Source organism: Mustela putorius, unplaced genomic scaffold (genome assembly GCF_011764305.1).
Source record: "Mustela putorius furo isolate JIRA1106 unplaced genomic scaffold, ASM1176430v1.1 tig00000695_pilon_pilon_pilon, whole genome shotgun sequence".
Lineage (NCBI taxonomy): Eukaryota > Metazoa > Chordata > Mammalia > Carnivora > Mustelidae > Mustela > Mustela putorius.
In genome coordinates this window covers 3,968,271-3,983,126 of record NW_025421447.1, presented here as the reverse complement: position 1 = coordinate 3,983,126, position 14,856 = coordinate 3,968,271, and the positions used below count along the sequence as shown (strand labels likewise).

At 46.9% G+C, this 14,856-nt stretch overlaps 1 protein-coding gene across 5 annotated transcripts in view; it reads left to right on the top strand.

The window, feature by feature from the left end:
- The first annotated feature begins 6,578 nt into the window (after nt 1-6,578).
- LOC101674699 (neuroblastoma breakpoint family member 6-like protein) overlaps nt 6,579-14,856 on the top strand; it is a 28,363-nt gene continuing 20,085 nt past the window's right edge. For 2 of the 5 annotated variants that reach the window (XM_045083148.1, XM_045083149.1), the window contains exons 1-3: nt 11,318-11,481; nt 11,890-12,105; nt 14,447-14,546. In XM_045083148.1, the coding sequence (XP_044939083.1) occupies nt 11,928-12,105; nt 14,447-14,546 (278 nt within the window). In that variant the 5' untranslated portion in view covers nt 11,318-11,481; nt 11,890-11,927. Of the gene's footprint in view, nt 6,713-11,317; nt 11,482-11,889; nt 12,106-14,446; nt 14,547-14,856 lie in introns of those variants that run through there. The other 3 variants (XM_013048001.2, XM_045083151.1, XM_045083150.1) reach the window with 3 other exon arrangements.

Sequence of the window (14,856 nt, the reverse complement as noted above, 5' to 3'; positions counted from 1 at the left end):
GACCAATGGGATCCTGATGAGCAGGCGGGATATCCAAATAAGGGAAACTTCCAAAAGACCCCTGAGCTTCCTCCGAGACCCCTTAAAAGCCCCCTCCTCCCTGCCTTGGGCGCGACTTCCGCCACTCTGCTTTCCAGAGTGGCGGAACCTCGCCCGAGGGTGCCCACCTCCTCCCTGCGCAACTTTCCTGGCTCCCCTTCTCCTGAGCCCTGAAACTTCGCCGGAGAGCATTTTTAATAAATCTTGCCTTGCACCCACTTTGCCTGGTGTTGTTTATCTCGCCGGAAAAAACCTTACACACAGATGCTGGGCAGCCGGACCACCCAGGGCAGAACGCTGCCTGCTTCAGGGAAGCCGAGCACCCGGAAACGCCTGGTCAGCTCAGGGTGGAATGAAAACAGTCTACTTCCCTTTTCCGTTATCGCTCCTTTCGCTTCCCAGAAGCACCTGTTAGATGAGTCCTTTGAATGTGCTTGGTTTATCCTCCTCAATAGTCCACAAGATGTGACTAACGTTTGACTTTAGTCCTTCCGTTGGCTATTGTTTCTATCTAATAAAAGTGAGACTGTGGAGTTGCTCATGGCAGCAGTCCTTTTCGACCGTTGCCCCCTGCTCCCAATCTCTTGCAGCTAACTTGTTTGTGCCTAATTCTTCTCCCATCGCCGACTGGAAGCGGCAAGGGATATCATCTGATTTTGGATAAAAGGAGGCTCGATGGTTGTATATAAGAGCAAGAATTTTAATGGAATTATCAGGTACTTAAAGGTTATCTTATGACACTTTATCATTGATTCTTCTTTTGTATCTGTGTAAAGATAGCAAAAGATGGACTTGATGTATTTGTTACATATTTTTTTAATGCATACTTAGGTAAGTTCCACAAACAATGCATGGAAAGTAAGACAGGTGCAACCTGGGGGTCAAACCTAGTGGAAGTGCTGCAAGGTGTGTGACACTCTCAGCTGTAGTTGCTGTGGTGTCCCCTGTTGGGATGAGGCCCTCAAATGTGAGGCTTGCCTGATGGGGGATAGTGGCACCGGTGATAAAAGCATTCACCTGAGGCAGAACAAAGGAGATAGAAGTTTGTGGAATACACCTCAAGGAAGCAGTGGGGCAGGTCAGCAGAGCAGAGACATGAGACGTCTGCAATGAGGCAGTGGGTGCTGGCTGTATTTAAAGGAGGAACATGAGGTATAGCAATGTATGGCATTTTCCCTTTTTTGGTAACTGTGTCTGGTTGTAAATAGCCCACTGGTTATTTAGGGCCTACAGATGTTTTTGGGGGGGGGTCACCTGGTATTCAGCTGGAGGGGGTGGCATGGGCCCTTTCTACAGTCCATCACTCAAGCCGGTTGCTTAAAAGTGGTTTCTACAGTTGCTCCCACACCTTAAAGTCTTCATTTAAAAGCCATCAGAAACAATTTCTTTTGAGGGGCGCCTGAGTGGTTCAGTCATTAACTGGCTGCGGCTGCCTTGGCTCAGGTCATGATGCCAGGGTCCTGGGATTGAGCCCTGGATTGGGTTCTCTGCTCAGTGGGAAGCCTGCTTCCCCCTCTCCCACCACTCCTGCTTGTCCCTCTCTCCTGTGTCTCAAAGAGACAAATTAATAAATTTTATCTATTTTTTTAAAGATTTTATTTATTTATTTGAGAGAGAAAGATCACAAGCAGGCAGAGAGGCAGGCAGAGAGAGAAGGAGAGAAGCAGGCTCCCCACTGAACAGAGAGCCCGATGCGGGACTCGATCCCAGGACCCTGAGATCATGACCTGAGCCGAAGGCAGCGGCTTAACCCACTGAGCCACCCAGGCGCCCAATTTTATCTATTTTAGACAAAATAATAAAATTAATAATTAAGATCTTTTAGAAAAGGAAATTCTTTCCTTTTCTAAAATATTTTAAAGTACTCTTTAAGTGCATTGAAAATAAACTTAACCAGGGGTGCCTGGGTGGCTCAGTTGGTTAAGCTTCTGCCTTTAGCTCAGGTCATAATCTCCTGGGACCAAGCCACGTTGGGGCTCCATGCTCTGAGAGTCTGCTTCTCCCTCTCCCTTTGACCCTCCCGTCCCCTGCCCCCTCATGTTCTCTTTACCAAATAAAATCTTTAAAAATTTTAAGTAAATAGGGACGCCTGGGTGGCTCAGTTGGTTAAGCAGCTGCCTTCGGCTCAGGTCATGATCCCAGCGTCCTGGGATCAAGTCCCGCATCGGGCTCCTTGCTCGGCAGGGAGCCTGCTTCTCCCTCTGCCTCTGCCTGCCTCTCCTGTCTGCCTGTGCTCGCTCGCTCCCTCTCTCTCTCTCTCTCTGATAAATAAAAAAAAAAAAAAAAAATCTTAAAAAAAAAAAAATTTTAAGTAAATAGACTTACCAGTTGTATGCTTGGAATCCACAGAAAGCCCAGGGAGAGATGTTCAAGTGCCAAAAGGAACAGGGGCTGCTTACTCACTGGTAGATCATGTGGGGAAAAAGGCAGAAGAAAAGTTATTAAATTTCCTTACTACATAACAGCCCATTGACAAGTCCTTGAAACAGACATTCCTTTAGGAACTCAGCCACCTGGATGTTAATATTTGGCTAAGACCAAGGCAATCTTAGCCCAAACCCCAGGATCCTGTAAGTCTATTGTAACAAATAAAAATTCGTTTGGAAACTTCTTTCTCTACCCCCAAAATACATGTTGGCAAACATCCCCCAAGTATACGACCCACCAATATACCTCTGAAGGATCTCATTGATGAGGGAGCAGGAGGCTGACTGAGGACAGAGCGAAAGCTGCCACCTTGCACCCCCTCTCCATCCGCTCCCCCTCAGTAATGTGTGACATTCCTCAGGCACCCCTGACTGCCATAAACCATAAACAAATAGTTAACTTGCAGAGATCACAATCCTACAAGACAGTCGTCTCCCTTGCTTTACAAAAGTCCTAGAGATCTACAAACAAACAAGTTACCTTATCAATAGCACAATTTCCAGAAGCAAATAACTCAGTTCCTCAAGCCCTAATGTCCACACACCCCCCCACCATAAACAGAACTGAAGGAGGCTGAGGTAGAGGGGAATGTAAATATAGTTAAACCTCTCCTAAACTTAAATCTCACTAACAAAGACCCAACTTAAATCTCACTAACAAAGACCCTTGATAGCAGGATTGTGACATCCCACCAAAAATCTCCCAACTATCTTGATGTTAACGGCTGGCCTAAAGACAACATCGATCAAGCCACACAAGGGCAAGGCTTCCGGTAGGCCTCCGGTATCCCGCCACCTTGTAGGCCGTCTTTAGCATATGAAAGCCCTGTTGAAACCTCCCTTCCCCTCACCTTCCCCCAACCGCAGGGTACACAACCTGCCATCTCTCACAATCTGGGGCAGCAGCTCTTCCTGCCCACGGGTTCTGTCCCCGTGTTTTGTTTTGTTTTTTTAAGATTTTATTTATTTATTTATTTGACAGAGAGACATCACAAGTAGGCAGAGAGGCAGGCAGAGAGAGAGAGGAGGAAGCAGGCTCCCTGCTGAGCAGAGAGCCCGATGCGGGACTCGATCCCAGGATCCTGAGATCATGACCTGAGGCGAAGGCAGCAGCTTAACCCACTGAGCCACCCAGGCGCCCTGTCCCCGTGTTTTAATAAACCACCATTTTGCACCAAAGATGTCTCAAGATGAAGGAGCAGGAGGCTGGCTGAGGACAAAGCAAAAGTTGGCGCCTTGCACCACCCCCCCTTCACCCGCTCCCCTCCATATGTGTAGCATTCCTCAGGCACCCCTGACTGCCATAAAACGATAAATAGTTAACTTGCTGAGATCACAATCCTGCAAAAAATATCACAGGACTAATAAAGGATATGAATGCCCAGATTAAGGCTCTACAAGGTCCCTCTCTCTCTTTTAGTGATTGGTTAAGTTCCTGGCTTGGAGGAGGGCTATGGCCAAATCTCCTTTTCGGGCTTCTTATTCTTATCGCCTTATTAACCTTAATATGTTGCTTTGTTCCATGTTTCTCTACTTGGTGCCGAGACTCCATTGCTACAATGACTACACCACGACAGACGATCCTTGTCGCACGTGAGGACGCCTCTTCACTATCAGCGCTGGATTCAGCTGCCTCCACCTTTCGTAACTCCCTTATACATTCCTACCCTGATCAATATTGACCCCAGTAGGTAGGGACAGCTCTACACCCCTATTCAGCACAAAGAAGTTAAAGAAGATGAGACCTTCTGAAAGACCCCCCCCCCGTCGTTAACTAATTAACTGCTCTTTTGTTGTGTAAAAGTACCCCTCCTCCCCTTGCAATGAAAAGACCCTTCCCCCAGGGTTGAATTCAATGTAACTGCTCTTTTGCCTTTCTGTAACTGCTTGGCTTTTAGGGCATGACACTTGACTCCTGTTTGAACAAGATACCCTCTCCAGTAGCCGGGGCATGGTCACGTAGGCAAGGGGGCTGCATGGTCATGTAGGTCACGTAGACAGGGGGCTGCATAGTCAGGTAGGCAGGATGTCTTTCTGCTGAGTAATAAGGTCAAACTTCCCCTCTTTGTTTCCCCTTCCCGACTTTCTCTTCGCGCGCGGGGGTCTTCCAGGGCCAATCCACTAACACCAAGTATGCCTTTTTTCAAATGTTCAAATTGTCAGCCAATCGGCCCCGTCCCATACGGGACTTGTTTGTACCGGTCTATAAAAATCCTGCACCACCCCAGCCAGGTGTGCTCAGCTAGCAGGAGCTGCTGACCACCTGCAGGCGCCTGCGTAACAATAAAGAACTTCTTGCTGTTTGCATCCTGTGGCAGTGTTGAATTCTTGGGTAAGGGGATCCGCGGGTCTTTCACTTCCATCTTCAACCCCCTTAAAGATTTAAGGGTCAAAGTTGTTCAGGGGGGAATGAAGGAGCAGCAGGCTGGCTGAGGACAAAGCAAAAGCTGGCGCCTTGCACCCCCCCCTTCACCCGCTCCCCTCCATATGTGTAGCGTTCCTCAGGCACCCCTGACTGCCATAAAACGATAAATAGTTAACTTGCTGAGATAAAAATCCTGCAAGACAGGAGTCTCCCTTGGTTTGCAAATGTCCTTGAGATTTACAACAAAGAAGTTACCTTATCAATAGCCCTAATGTCACCCTCCCCTCCATAAAAAACCGAAGGAGGCAGAGGTAGAAGGAAAAGTAAATAAAGTTAAATTTCTTCTAAACCTAATTCTCACTAACAAGGATGCTTGATAGCAGGAATGTAACATTCCACCAGGAGACTCCCAATTGTCTTTACTTGATAGTAACCAGGCCTTCAATATCCTGATAGTGCTTTTTTCGCATGTGTGGGCTAACCGGCCAGTTCTGCTTCTGTAAGATTGCTTTGTCTGCTTTTGCGCGGGGTCCCCTGACCCAATTCACTGATGCCAAGTGTGCCTGTTCAAACTGTCAATCAATCAGCTCAGCGCCACCCGAAACTTGTTTGTACCTGTCTATAAAAACCCTGCACCAACCCAGCTCTGGACCTCTCCGCGTTATGGCAACGAGCGGCGCAGAGGTCCAGGTTCGAACCTGCAATAAACGACCCTTGCTGATTGGCTTTGACTCATGTCTCTGGTGGTCTTTTAAGGTGGGGGTAATATTCAATTGGCATTTCAAATAATTCTTTCTTGGTCATCGGCTCTGGACCTCAGCCAACTGAACCTCACTCAGGTTCTAGAACTTCATCATCATGACTTGGGTTTAACTAGACAGTAATAAATGACCTTTTCCCAATAATAACTATAGTCTCCTCAAGGTCTTGGAAACCTTGCTTCCAAAATTCGTTAGAGACTTACGGTATTCCTAATTCCCTCCCAAAGTTAGAGTGTATATTCAGCCCCTCCTCATGACCCCCCAGGGCAGCTCTTTCTGCCCACAGGTCCTGTCCCCCTGCTTTAATAATAACCACCTTTTTGCACCAAAGACATCTCAAGAATTCCTTCTTGGCCCTCATCTTCAAACCCTAACCCTAACGTCTCTTCTCCACCAGTAGCCAGGCAGGCTTTGGCTCCCACTGGAGAGGGGTACTCGACTCAACCGTTACCCACGACCACGACCGGACCCCGATTTCATTTTAGATGAGGAAAATCCCATGGAGTTTCTCCTTTCCCCCTCTCCCTTTCTGTCCCTTCCAGAGCGTTCTGGGAACCTAATACCGGACAGGACCGAAAGGGGAGGCTGCGGTTCTCCGAGTCCTTCCTGCTGGGGCGTCTTGGGTGCTCAGTCGGGCCGGGACGTTAGGGCCCGCGGGTGCAGACTGCGGGGCCCCGAGGGTAGCCCGCGCGGGTTTGGCGAGTTCGCCGAGGGCGGCCCCGCGCGTCACGCACCTGCGCGTCGCCGGTGGGACCTATTTCACCAACGCTGCCCGGAGTTGGCGCGCTGGCTGCAAGCAGGGGTGCGAGCCTCGGACTGGCGAGAGGGGCCGCGCTGGAGGGCCCTGCTTCTAGAGGCGGGACCCGAAAAGGCTCGTTGAACGCGTAGAGCCCAGGAAGAGGCTCCAAGGCGGCCCAGCCCGGGGTCCGAGCGTAGTCCTCGCCGCCGGTGTCGGGAGAGTTGTTCGCCACAGGCGGGCCGCCGGGAGAAGAGCGTGTGGCTCCCAGACCGCGGCCGAGAAGAGAAGAAACGCGATTTCGCACGGAGCGGCTGTGTGGCGCGAGAGAAGGGTCGGCGTCGGAGAGGAGTGTTCCGGCGGAGCGTGCAGAGCAGCGGCTAAGGTAGGGGGGAAGCGCAGGGCGGCGGGTTGTAGTGGGGCGGGACCCGGGGTCCGCTTCGGGGTCGCGGAAGCTTCCTGAAAGCTGTCTCGGTCCGCACCGCCTGGATGCTGCATCCCCCGGAGTCCACCCGCTGATGTGCGGACCCCGGGGTGTAGCGCCGGGCGCTTCTTCTCGGCAACCTCGCCCACTCTTTGCAAAGGAAAAGAGCAGATGAAAACAGGACTAAACAAACGACTGGACTCCAAGAACCTTTCTTTTCCAGAGTCTCCCCCTCCAGAGCCAGCGATTTTCACAGCCCCCCCCCCCCAGTGCTGCTTACCCAGAAGCATTAAAAATGGGCCTTCTCATTTTTAGGGGAATATAAAATAAGCAGGGGATAAAACTGATTTTCTCGTATGTGCTGCTCTCTACTTGGAGTTCATTCTTGTCCGTAACTTTACCAAGACCACAGAAAAGTCTGAGGCCCCTTCTCTGTAGCTTCCCTCACACCCACACTAATTCCTCCACACAAAGCTTTCCTTTCCTTAGGCGGCTGATGCCTTCCTAATCACCAGGGTGTCTGCTGGGCCCCACAGCTTCTCTCCTTCATTTCTCGATACTCCCTGCAGAATGAGACGCTGCTCAGCGGTCAGCCCAAGACCCAGCATGCTAACCAGTGACCTGGTGACACCTAAACTTCCAGATACCTGCCAGCAGAAAGATCAGAAGTAGCAATGACTTTGTCTGTCAGGTATTCAAAATGACCCACCGGGAGCCTGGGTGGCTCAGTGGATTAAGCCGCTGCCTTCGGCTCAGGTCACGATCTCAGGGTCCTGGGATCGAGTTCCACATCGGGCTCTCTGCTCAGCAGGGAGCCTGCTTCCCTCTCTCTCTGCCTGCCTCTGCCTAATTGTGATCTCTGTCTGTTAAATAAATAAAATAAATCTTAAAAAAAAAAAAAAAGACCCACCATACTGATGCTTGTTTCTCAACTGCTGGAGAGAGGGTCTACTCAGAGTCTCTGGAAGGACTTCGAAAAAGCAATTCTAAAACAGCTTTTTACACACCTGTTCTCTTTGGAAAACAGGTGGCACGTAGAAAACACTTGCGGCAAAGCCTTGCAATGGGGATTTATGTAAAGTAGCACTACGAAGTAATGTCAATCAAATAAAAATATCTGATTTGAAAGTGCCTAATTCTGGACTCTCTTCCCAAATAGATAATAGATTTCTAGAAAAATATCAGAAAATGGGGTTGGCTCAGTTGGTGGAGCATGTGACTCTGTCTCAGTGTTGTGAGTTTGAGCCCCATGTTGGATATAGAGATTACTTAAAAATTTTAAAGAAAAAGAAATTAGTTAGATTCTTGTTTGGTCCTAAATCTAGTGTGGACCTACGGAAAGCTAATTTCCTCCCTGACTGAAGCAGTCTCTTTGCTCTCCCATTGCTTGGTGCCTCCCAAACCCTTTCCTTCCATTTTTTTTCCACCAGTTCTTTACATAGTGAAGGTTCAGGAGGCTGGCTCATTGGGTATGGGCTGAGTTACTCAGGAAAATTGGGGTGATAATTGAGTATTGCACCTCTGAAGCTTCTTTTGAATGTATAGAAAAGAGCAACACACCATTTTGGCTACAGAAGGTAGCCAGGAAAAAACAATTTGACATTTCCTATTGACTCTAGAATATCCCTTCTTCAACCAAGTTGAAAACATCCTCCTTCCTTTGTCTTTGTATGAGAGTCCAATCTTCACTTACAGATAGCCTGGTACAGACCTGGACTATTTTTGATATATATAGCTGGAACTGACTTTTACACCTAATTTGAGAGGATTTGAATCCTTTGTAATTGGTTGTATTTAGTGTTGGTTGGAGATTGCTGACAGTTGTTTTTCACTTCCACCACCCCATTGTGTGATTTCTATTGCTTAAAAAAAAAAGCACTTTTCCCTGCCTGAGTCCTGAGATTGAGTCCCACATTGGGCTCCTTGCTCAGCAGAAAGCCTGCTTCTCTCTCTCTCTGCTGCTCCCCCTGCTTGTGTCCTCTCTCTCTCTGACAAATGAATAAACAAAATCTTAAAAAATCTTGCAGAAGATCAACAAGGAGATAGAAGACTTAAACAACATGACATAAGAGACATCTATAGAAGGCTCCAGCCACCAAGAACAGAATAATACAGTTGCTCTCAACTGCACTTAGAACATTGTCTAGGATAGACCATACTCTAGACCATGAAAAAAGCCTCAGTGTGTTTTTTTGTTTGTTTGTTTGTTTTTTAAAGATTTTATTTAGGCTCCCCGCTGAGCAGAGAGCCCAACGTGGGGCTTGATCCCAGGGCTCGATCCCAAGACCCCACATGGGGCTCGATCCCAGGACCCCCTGTCCCAGGACCCCACGTGGGGCTCGATCCCAGGACCCTGGGATCATGACCTGAGCCGAAAGCAGATGCTTTAACCCACTGAGCCACCCAGGCGCCCAGGTACCCCAGCTTCAGTATGTTTAAAAGGACTGAGATCTTTAAATTTTGAGACATCTCACAAACCAATACTGTCACATAGTCTAGTTGCAAGTTGGCAGGAGTGCTGGGTAGTTTGTTTGGTCCTCTTTCGCTTTGTCATGAATGTTCAGTGACACATACGGAGGTGGCCATGGTTACACATAATGTGGGCCACTAGCCTGGAAAAGCAAAACAGCTAAACAGAAGAGACAAATATTCAGAGAAGTTTCTCTAGTGTCAGGCACACAACCAGGGATAAATTGCTCCATGGAAAGTAAAGAGGTGTCGGAGGATCACTTTCTCTCCTAACTGTCTCTCTCTTTAAAACTTCAGCCTCTATGTCACTACATGTCATTGCATAGAAATGCTGTGAATCACCACTAACCACCATACACCCAATGACCTTGATTTTTACCTTGCTCTGACAAAACAACCACAAGTCAGCAGATAGGGGTCAGTACAAACTATCAATCTGTGTTCTACAAAAACTGCTCTGGACATAAGAACAATATTACTTTGGGGTTCCTGGGTCACTCAGTTGGTTAAGCCTCTGCCTTTGGCTCAGGTCATGATCCAGGGTCCTGGGATGGAGGAGCCCTGCATATGGGCTCCTTGCCCAGGAGGGAGCCTGCTTCTACCTTTGCCTGCCACTCCCCCTGCTTGTGCTATTTGTCTCTCTTTGACAAATAAATAAGATCTTTAAAAAAAAAAAAAAAGAGGAACAAGTGTATAAGTGTATAAGTCTCCACTGCATGTATTCAAAGACATGTACAAAAACTCTTTAAATGACTTTGACAGGGTGCCTGGGTGGCTCAGTGGGTTAAGCCGCTGCCTTCGGCTCAGGTCATGATCTCAGGGTCCTGGGATCGAGTCCCGCATCGGGCTCTCTGCTCGGCAGGGAGCCTGCTTCCTCCTCTCTCTCTCTGCCTGCCTCTCTGCCTACTTGTGATCTCTCTCTGTCAAGTAAATAAATAAAATCTTTAAAAAAAAAAAAATGACTTTGACAAATGGGAAAGATACCCTGTGGAGCTAGGATGATTTTCATGGGTGACAATCACAAAATACCTGTATAGAGATTAAAACACAGTGCAATCCACACATACAGGAGATTTAAAACACAGTGCAATCCACACATACAGGAGGAGGGCAAGGCTAGGAAATAGGGATGTCAAACTTGACTTCAAGTTTAATGAAAACCTAATAGACTTCCTCAATGAGGGAACAGCAGCAGACATAACCCTGGGCTATGGCAAGAAGAAAATTCAGACAGGATAGAAATCTTTATAAATTAATTATTCACACATTGAATATTATACTCCTATTTTTTCTTATAATGTTAAACTAACCTGGAATAAAACTAGAGAACCAAAGAAGAACACCAAGACCCAGGGCACCTGGGTCGTGCAGTGGGTTAAAGCCTCTGCTTTCGGCTCAGGTCATGATCCCAGGGTCCTGGGTTTGAGCCTGGCATCAGGCTCTCTGCTCAGCAGGGAGCCTGCTTCCCCTCCTCTCTCTCTGCCTACTTGTGATCTCTGTCAAATAAATTGATTAATTAAAAAAAAAAAAAGAACACCAAGACCATCAAGTTTTAAATTTTTTTTTAAAGATTTTATTTATTTATTTGACAGAGAGAGATCACAAGTAGGCAGAGAGGCAGGCAGAGAGAGAGAGAGGAGGAAGCAGGCTCCCTGCTGAGCAGAGAGCCTGATGCGGGACTCGATCCCAGGACCCTGAGATCATGACCTGAGCCGAAGGCAGCAGCTTAACCCACTGAGCCACCCAGGCACCCCAACAAGTTTTAAATTTTAAAACTTTGAAATTTTTCCTGACAGAAAAGTGACTTCATGACAATCCTTAAGGTGATAAAAGAATTTGGGAAAATACTGATTCCTTATGTTTTCTATGCACTTACAAGAATAAACAGTGAAAAATGTGCTTATATTTTAGAGAGACATGTGGTATCAGCACCTGGGCACACAAATACTGAGTGGCTGCTGGGGGTGGGTGGGCTCTGCATCAATGGTGACCTTCACAACAGACCAGGTGACCTTGTGTATCGGCATGGCCTCAGCAACTGGAAGACAGGGGCTCCTAAGATTCCACGACAGCTCTGACTTTCCAGTTCTGTTATTGTGACTCCAGACAGTTACCTGGCAGCCTGGGTGCTCTGTCTGGCATTCTTACCAGAGCCTAAACTGTAGGCAGTGCCTCAGGGCTCTGAGCTCTGGTATCTTCTGCCTTGTTTTTGTGGTTAAGAATTCTTCAGTTGTGGAATGCTGACAAAGTTTGGCCCCAACGTAAGTATGAATTTCATCTACATACTTTCAACTTGTTTAATTCCATTTTTTCCCCCGCTTAATGAAACTTCAAGGTATAATTTACAAATTATAAAACTCACTGGGATTGTATATTTCAGTGATTTTTTTTCTTTTTTAGTAATTTACCGGGCAGTGCAGCCATCACCATAACCTTTTCTCTCTCTCTCTCTCTTTTTTAAAGATTTATTTGTTTACTTGACGGAGATCGCAAGTAGGTGGGGGTCGGGGTGGCGGGGGGAGCAGGGTCACCGCTGAGCAGAGAGCCCTATGCGGTGCTGGATCCCAGGACCATGACCTGAGCCGAAGGCAGAAGCTCAGCACACTGAGCCACCCGGGCACCCCACTTTTCACTTGTTTCTAATTATTTGTGGGGTTTCTGCTCCCCAGGTTCTGGCTATCCTTCTTCTACCACCACAAGCTTCAGCATGGCAGAATCTCTCACCACCTTCTCTGATCCAAGGACAGAAATGAGCATCCTGGAAACCAACCAGTACTTGTGCTCCCAGCTGGAAAAAAGCAAACAGAACTTCCGGAACCTCATGGAGAAATTCCTCACATCCAAGGCTACTGCTTACATCCTGGCCAACCAGCTGCAGAAATACAGTAAGCCCCCTGGGTTCACAGTCACCAGAGTCATAAATGATGGCCTGTTTTCCCCATGAGAAACTAAACACTGTCCAAACGTTGTTCGCCCTCCATCAAAATCTTATTCTGACTAGACTCCTGGAAAGGTAGAAGTGGTTATTTTACCCTCAATTTGCAGAAGATGGAAACACTGAGGCACAAAGGAATAAAGTTTACAGTGAGAGGTAGGGAGGCGTAGAGACTAAAACCTAGTTCAGACACTGAATTATTTTTTCTCTCTCAGGAACATGTGTCAGATTCTAGAAACATATAATATCACTGTTGGCTCAAATTTCTCAGGATTCAATTCCAACTTTGACTAAGTACCCCTTTGCAAAGCATTGTGCTAGCTGCACTACGAGTGTATGAGTATTCTTTCCTGCTTTATAGGAGCTTAAAGCTGTCTGTTCCCAACTGAACCACAGATACCTGGAGATCAGAACACCAATAGCAGACGCAGAGGGAAGTCCTGATGCCTAGAGCAAGATTTTTTTCCCATATGAGTTCTAAGAAGCTGTTCCTCACACTCTGGTGAGATTGAAAGTATTTCCAGGAAAATCAGAGACTTTGATACCTTTTTAGTCTCTCCCTGAGTATGAACTTTGCAGACAGCAAGCTAGTCCACGATCTGGGCTTTGAGACGGGTAGCCAGAATAAGGGTGAGGCTAAGAGGGCAAGGCCTCCAGTCCAGCAGACCCAGTCAGTGTAGGAGCTGGCCCTTTCCTCTCCATGCTCAGCTCTCACATTTGGAAATCCTTGGACAATCCCAAACCTGTTGGTAATGGGGGCCGGGGAGGGGGTTGATGTAGTGACCAAGGGAACCATGATGGAGTGAGGACACATAAGAGGCAGGAATATTAGAGGAAGATTCTTGCTGATATTAAAGTGCTGATATTTCAGATTTCTACAGTTATCTTTCACTAAATCAATGGGGGATAAAATTTATTATCCAACTTACTAGACACGGAGAAAAAAGTTAAAAAGCCTACTTATTAAAGAAGGAAAAGCTTTAGGATGTGGAAATATAAGGGTTTTGTTTTTGTTTTTGTTTTTACATCACTCATTCACATCACAATTGTAAGACACATTTTTTGAAGCTAGAAAAGAAAAAAGATACCACCAGATCTTAGTGTAAAGGTATTACAGTGCAGTGATTAAGAGCATGTATCCTGGGGCCAGACTTCTGGGGTCAAATCCAAGTTACCCTCTTTGTACCTCAGTTTTCTCATCTGTAATGGTAATAAGAATAATATTTACCTTTTCAACTAGTAGTGGTGATTACGTGATACTAATTCTTTTTTTCTTTTTCTTTTCTTTCTTTTTTTTTTTTTTAAAGAATATTTAGGGACATCTGGGTGGATCAGTCAGTTAAGCGACTGTCTTTGGCTCAGGTCATGATGCCAGGGTCCTGAGATCGGGTCCTGCATCAGGATCCTTGCTATGTAGAGAGTCTACTTCTTCCTCTCCCTCTGCCTGCTGTTCCTTCTGCTTGTGCTCTCTCTCTTTCTCTCAAGTGAGTAGAATCTTAAAAAAACAAGGCAACTGTTAAAAAAAAAAAGAATATTTATTTATTTGACACAGATTGAGAGGGAGAAAGAGAGCACAAGCAGGTGAAATAGCAGGGAGAAGGAGAAGTAGGCTCCCTGCCGAGTATGGGCTTGATCCCAGGACTCTGGGATCTTGACCTGACCCAATGGCAGACACTTAACCGACTGAGCCACCGAGGCATCCCTACATGATACTAATTCTTGAAAATCTAATAGAACAATGCCATGGAGGCACTATGTATTAGTTTTCCCTCTAACTCAACACCTGGTAGCATTTGAACATACATCTTTCAGATTTTTGCCCCTCCAGATACATAGTTGTATCCAGATAAACTTAGAAATCTTTGAAATTTGGGGGGCATTATTGAAACTCTCAACATGGAGAGCTATCAGTCTTACAACATATGGAGACTTCCCCAACACACAGGATATCAGTACTTCATGTCCTAGGTTAACGGTTTACCTAAGAGGCTATGAGGCTTGGTAAAGTGGCCCAAGATTTGGAGTCAGACCTCAGGAGATAATGAATTCTGACTTGTCTCCTTCCATTTCAGCCATCTTGAGTAAGTTACCTGCCCATGAGCTTCTATTTCCTCATATCTAAAGTGCCATATAGTGTGGGAGATTGAGGAATGAGATGTGGGAATCCCAGCATGGAGCCTGGTAATGGGGTTCCATTTGTCCTTGGGATGGACCCTGCCGCCTCCTCTGAGGGCAGCAATCACAGCAGCATGTCCAGCTTTCCACTGAGGCAGATGTGTCTATTTTCTCAGAGAGTGAAGAGTACAAAGGCCTCATCGAATCCATGCTGGAGGAAGAAGTGCAGTTTGACAGGGAGCTGGCGGAGAAGACAAGACCGACTGCAAGGCTTGGGTAAGGAGGTACCTTTGTGGGAAAGTGGGTATTACTATGTGAAGTGGGGCAGCCCAGGCTGCTGGTATAAAGAGCACTTTTGTCCAAGGAGAGGGATAAAAAAAGTCCATGGCAGGCACAGAACTAGATAAAGACCATTGGTGGGGCTGTGGGTATTGGGTGGTAGAGTAGCTAGGGGCCTGGGGTTCTCCCTTAAATAGCACATGAATAAAATGGAGACAGATACCTGAGTTGGAACACTAGCAGTGTGGCTTCTAGTTGTGTGAGCTTGGGCAAATTCACTTGACTTTCCTGCATCTCAGTTTCCTCC